Source organism: Talpa occidentalis, unplaced genomic scaffold (assembly GCF_014898055.3).
Source record: "Talpa occidentalis isolate TD23 unplaced genomic scaffold, MPIMG_talOcc4v2.1 talOcc4.12, whole genome shotgun sequence".
NCBI classification, from domain to species: domain Eukaryota; kingdom Metazoa; phylum Chordata; class Mammalia; order Eulipotyphla; family Talpidae; genus Talpa; species Talpa occidentalis.
The window spans coordinates 54,023,345-54,029,615 of NW_023601212.1; the positions used below are offsets into that span (position 1 = coordinate 54,023,345).

The 6,271-nt window shown below is 51.5% G+C and overlaps 1 protein-coding gene across 1 annotated transcript; it reads right to left on the reverse strand.

Annotated features, from left to right (window-relative positions):
* Nucleotides 1–230: 230 nt before the first annotated feature.
* On the reverse strand, nucleotides 231–1,470 carry IER5 (immediate early response 5). The gene is given in 3 exon segments (XM_037504424.1): nucleotides 231–698; nucleotides 701–1,018; nucleotides 1,021–1,470. Coding segments are annotated over 3 exon segments (981 nt in total). The 5' UTR covers nucleotides 1,271–1,470; the 3' UTR covers nucleotides 231–285.
* Between the last annotated feature and the right edge of the window lie 4,801 nt (nucleotides 1,471–6,271).

Consider the following 6,271-nt stretch of genomic DNA (forward strand, 5'->3'; position numbering starts at 1 on the left):
CCGTCTCATCAACAAGACAAACGCGCACACACAGACGTACACAGACACAAAAGTTAACGATCGTCCTCTTCCGAGAAGCCTCCATTTCCCTCGTCTCGGGAGGGGCCCGGAGAAGCACGGCGCAGCCCGGCCTCGAAGGCCACGGGCAGTCCGTGGCCCGGCAGCACCGGGCACCCGCGCGCTCCGCGCCAGTGGTCTCTGGGGCGCCCCCGCGGCCGGGAGAGGCCCGGCCCTCCCGTCGGGGACGCCCGCCGCTCAACCTCCTTCCCACGGGCACGCGGGGGCTCAGAAGGCCACAATGGCTGTGCTCCACGGGTTCATGTCTCTCAGCACCGGCTTATCGCAGCAGATCTGCCCCGGCTCGGCGGCTTCCGGGCCGCTCTCCTCGGCCTCGGCTTCCTCGCGGCCGCCCCCGGGGCTTTTCCGCAAGAGTCCGGAGAAGCTGGAACCGAAGATGCTAATGAGGTTGGCCACGTTACCGGTCTCCATCTCCTCCTCCTCCGCCGCCGCCGCCGCCCCGCCCGGCAGCTCCTCCAAGTTCCGGCGCGGCTTCTTCAGCGGGGTCGCGCCGGGCGCCGGGCAGCCCGCGGGGCCTCCGCCCACCCCCGCCGCGCCGCGCTTCCTGGGGCACACGGCGGGCGGCGCGCAGGGCGCGTCCTCGGCGGGCCGCGGCTTGCAGCGGCAGTCCACGCGGGGGCCGCGCTCGGTGCCCCGGGCCTGTGCTCCGCGCCCGGGGGGCAGCCGCAGCGGCGACGCGCCGTCCCGGGCCCCTCCGGGGGGGCGTCCGCGCCCCGGGCCGGGGGCCCCGCTCCTCCGGCCGCCGCCTCGCGCGCTCCCTCCACGCGGCGCCAGGCGGCTTCCGCCCCCTCCGCCTCTCCGCCGCGGAGAGCGTCCCCGGCGCCCGTCGTCGCGGCCGCGGGCTCCGCGTCACTCGCCCGCGGCGCGTCTGGGCCGGCGGGGCGCTCCGGCCGCGGCTCGGGCTCCGGCCAGGCGGCGCGGTGGGCCGGCGGGGGCGGCTCCCCCAGCCGGCGGGTGGCCCGGCCGCCGGCTCCCCGGGCGGTGGCGGCGGCGCCGCGGCCGGAGGCCCGGCGGGACCCGCCAGGTAGAGGCCGGGGCACGGGTCACTCAGGTAGACCTGGCGGGCGCTGCGCAGCACCAGGGACACCAGCAGGTTCTTGTGGAGCTTGATGCCGCCACGCTGGACCCGCGAGTTGTAGATCTTGCCCAGGGAGATGCTGACGATGCGATGAGCCTCCAGCTTGAACTCCATCCTGCCTCCCTCTCAGGGCGGGCGCGGGGCTGAGGCGAGTCCGTGAGGGCCGAGAGCGGGAGAGAGGCGTCGGAAAGCCCGTCCCGGGGTGGACCCTCGAGAGCTGAAGATTCGGAAGAGAAACGACTCCCGTGACGCGCGCGCCCCGGTGACCTCCGCCGGCGCCACACCACAGCAACGCCCAGTTTCGGATCCGGTCGCTCACTAAGGGCAGCCGCGCCGCCCCGCGCTTTATATAGGTTCCCCGCCCGCCAATCGCGAAGGGCCGCCAACCGTACTGGGGCGGGCCGGCGCGCCCTCGTGCGCCGCGCTCAGCCAATCAGAGGCCGAGGAGGGGCGCCAGGGCTATTCGAACGTTTGTCCCGCGGAGCAGGCTCTTAAAGGGGGCGACGGCGTCGGGCTGCGGACCCGCGGGTGGTGGCCTGGGCTCTGAGGACGGGTGATGGAAGCAGGTGTAGCCACCGTGGTTTTGGTGCTAAAGATTCTGGCTTGAGTACGGGCTTGCTGGAGCCAAAGCGAACTAAATCATTCGAGCTTTCATCCCCTGGGGTGGTGGACTCTGCCCCGCCATAAAGCCCTGGTCGTCCCTGGATCAGCCACTCCCACACCCACCGAGGCCACATTCGAGGCGGCACAGTCCTGAGAGGTCGGGCCAAGCCCGGCAGAAATAGAGGTGGCAGTAAAACGTTATGATAAAAGGATATCCTGGATAAGAAATACAACAAAATATTTAGCAGACACTAGTTTTGAATGAGTGCCTTGCCCCCTAAAGTTACACCCCGTGTTAGCACCTGTCGATTCTAACACCGAGGAAAAAGAAGGGGATTCTAAAAGTGCCAAGTTTGGGGCTGCTGGTCAAGATAGTGTCCATATGAACAACGTTATTGGTACTCCCCTAAAGCTGGTATGTATCACTGTCTTCTCTAGATTCTAGAACAAACACAGTTTGTTCACATGGGTCACAATGAAAAGTGGTAGAGTTGTCCACAATGATTTTTTTCTTGAACATAAAGACTGAGTTTGCCCTTGGAAAAATCTAGCAAGTTCTAAAAATACAAATAGAGAAGTCCTGTGTTCCCATCATGAGGTCATAATTTTATTTTGTGTCAAGGTAAAAATACAGGGGGAGCGTGTTCCAGAGTTTTCTAGTCAGTCAACAGCTTGATACATTTTAGTACATGACATTAGGGAAGAATCACCACAAGGTCGTCCAGGTCTGGAAACCTGGAAAGTCAGTTCCAGTCAGTCCCACCAAATTTCCACCACAGATCTGCCTGAGGACTCCAGATAACTAGACTCTGGTGCTCGAGTGTCTCCTACTCTAAGAGGGAGACATCACATACACATCTCCTCTATTATTCAGAAGATAAATGGCAACTCTCGGCCACAAACTGAACCATAAAACCAAGCACAGCTTTCTCAGAATTCATGAGGAACTGTTGGCCTGATGGTAACACCCAAGTATGACCAAATGGTGTATCCAGTTAGGAGAACTACTAATGAAAAGTAGATTTGATTATAGACAACTCACAATGAGACCTCCAGAAGATGTGATGGCTCAATGACATAAGCCATGCCTAGAATATACTGAGGTAACTGAGATACCAGTCCATGAAATCAAGTTCCTCCCCTCTAGAAGAAAGAAATAAATAACAAATAATTGCAAAACTAAGCAGTGTAATTTGAGTAATTTTTTGCTTCCATTTTCTTTCTCTGAGAGCTAGCAGTCACCGTAGAACACTGATTAAGAACACGGGCTCCAGAGTAGACCTTCTTGAGTTGGAATCCTAGCAACACTGCCACACTTGGTGTGTAACCTTTGGAAAGTTATTTCACCTCTCTGTGTCTCAGTCTTTTCATCTTAAAATAGAAATAATAATAGTGCTGACTTCTTAGAGTTTTTGTGAGGATAAAACAAGGTAATACATGCAAAGCTCTTAGAACAGCATATGGCATATAATAAACTATCAATGTGCGTTAGTTATTAGAACATATCACCCCACCCATGACCTTGGGGTGGGAGAAGAGGCTGGGAAGGAAAGGTTCATAGATGGGAAAATAAGCTGTATTTCAGGAGGATATTGAAAAATACTGAGGTAGGATCCACATGTTCTAAGTAGCAGGAACGAGAGAGTTGGGAGTAGGGAACAGTCTCATTTGGGAAGTGTGCCAGGCCCCCACCCTAAAGGAAGTGGAAAGGGCTGGAAACAGAGGCTGAGGCTTCATGATAGAGGGGCCTATGTCCCTCAATGAGGAGGTGGAGCCCCAGGGAGCTACTAAAGGCTGAGCGAGGGAACCACAGAATGGCTTCTAGAACAGTTGGTACAGTTAATTACCACTTAATTATAAAGAGGACCACTTAATTATAAAGCTCTTGTGGGGTTTAGGCAAAAGGTCACGAAGGCCTGAACTAGGTGGAAGAAGCAAGAGTGAATAAACCCAGAGACAAAAGAACTTTCATGATGATCTGGGATGCCCCCACCCACCCAAACAGGTCACTGACAGTGCAAGCCTTTGGTAACACCATCCTGACCCACCTGAGTTGGGCATTTCACCATCCTCTAACCTATGAAGCACACTCCATTATAGTCCTCATCACTTTCTCCTGTTGTGCCCAGGACCTGTGCCAAATGTGCCCACATCAAAGATAGGAGCGCATCTCATGTTTGTAGCCAGGAGATAGTGAAAATGCTGTGCAACATAGACACTAGCCATCAGAACAGGGGGAGTTCCTGCCAGAGGGTCTGGATGGCCAGGAAGGGGGACACTCAAGGGCCTGGAGCAGTCTATCAACTGGCATGGAAGCACTTCAGTATTTTAACAACTGGGGTGACCACATCAGTGCATACTGAGTGATTATGCACTTGGATTAATGTCATTAATAACATTATCAGTCACTGTGCTAGTGGCTTTAACATACACTATTTATCATCCTTATAAAGTTCTGGAAGTAGATACCGTTATCCCCATTTACAAAGGAGGAAACTAAAACTAAGAGGTTGAACAATATCCCCAAAGTCACAGAGCTGACTCTGGTGGAGAGGGTGGGACTCAATTCTGAACAGATTTCACTCTAAAGCATGAGTGTGCATAGCACTATTTACAATAAGTGGAAAAAGGAAGCAGCCCGAATGTCCATCAACAGATGACTGCACAAGAAGAACTGACATATCCACACAATGGAATACTATTCAGCAATAAGGAATGATGAAATGCAGTCACTTCCTACAAAATCAAGGGACTTATGTGTAGTTAAGCTTCAGCGTGAGGCTTTGGAGCTAGGTTGCCTTGCCCCACATACTGTATGAACTTTGGAAAGTTATTTCTCATCTAAGTGAAATGGGAAAATAATGTAACATGGGCAAGTTATTGTAATATGGGAAAATTAATGAATCTTTCTGTGACTCAGTCTCCTGTGTAACTAGCAAAGATACCCAAAGTGCTTACTTAGTCCACTCTCTAGCACCCATGATACATATACTTGCACAGTCTAGTTATTATTTTTACTATTTTTTATTTTATTTTATTTTATATTTTTTTTTATTATTTTTTATTTTATACCAGCACCTAGCTCAATTCCAAGTTAGGATTTGTTGTCTTTATCTTCTCAGTTAACAAAAAGACTAATAGCATGGTGATGATAAACATTGTATCAGAAGGACAGAGGAAGTAACCACTGTGGAAGAAGTGACCAGCTGTGGAAGAAGTGCTGGAACACATCCATTGGTTGTGTTTCTACCCCTCCCTTTCTACCCGCCCCCCCACCCCATTCCTCAACTGGGAATGAACAGATTAGCACCCTAAGTGTTGGCTACAGCTGTTCCCACTCAGACACTATCAGGATGCCTCTCAACACAGGGTCTGACTTTATTTCTTGTTTGCGTAACTAATTGAAGGTGAAGTAGTATTATCAGATGATTACAGAGTTTATAGTGTCTTTAATTGAGTCTAGTCTGGAAGAATAATGCAAAACCCACTATGTAACCCACTTTTTTTTTTTCACTTTTCAAGTATTAGTCACATATGCCTGGGAGTGAGTGAGTTTATCAGATCTCTCCTGAGAATAGGTTTTGCAGAGACAGAGCACAGAGGGTGAGGTGAACACAGAAAGGCACTGAACCCCTGGCAAGGGTAACAGACCAGGAACACAAAGTAAGGAAGAGTGATAAGGGGAGGCCTGAGTAAAAATAAGTTGTCTGCACAGTGCCTACTTTTCAATATTAAGACATTTGAATTTTTTTTGGTTAAAGTTGCTTATGCAGTTGAGTGATCATTCGTATGGCATTCTGAACTCTTGAGGGGAAATGCTCTCAAAAAGTACATTAGTATTTTCTGTAAGTAATTGTAGGGTAAGGAAAAATATCAGGCTTTTCTGCCCTCCCGCCATCAGGATAGATGAGGGAACCCTGTGATCCTGAATGCATGCCTGATGGCGGGCACCTGAAATGGGTACACCTGGGCTAAGACTGGGCTTTTAAGGGCAGCGTCACAGGGACACCAGCAGCAGCAGCTGAAAGAGAAGCTGAAGAGAAGCCAAGAGAAGGCCGGAGAGCCCAGATAGAGTGAAGACTTGCTGGGGGCTGGGAGGGCTGCCAGCCTCCCGGCCCCCCAGCACCCCTGCCTGCCATATGCCTGGTAAACCCCAATAAAAAACCTGCAAAACCACTGAGGACTCCGATTCCTCCCTCTACAGTAATACTCTTGATCTTCTGAGAACAGACACATCCACTTTTTAATTCACTTCTTCTGTCTGTCACTATTCTGTTATATTTTACATCATTTTTCTCCTCTTCTTGACTACTGTAGAATTTCTTTATCCTCAAAAGCATTTGACTAAGGGTGGGCACCCAAGCCTGCCTGCCTTTTTTCCTCTTTCCCATCCCCTTTCCTAAATAATTACCCTCCTTCTTGTCCTAAGTATTTATTTTGGATGAGAGAAATTTAGGTTGTTTTTTATGATCATTTTTTATATCTTACCTTTTTAAATATTATTACTATAAT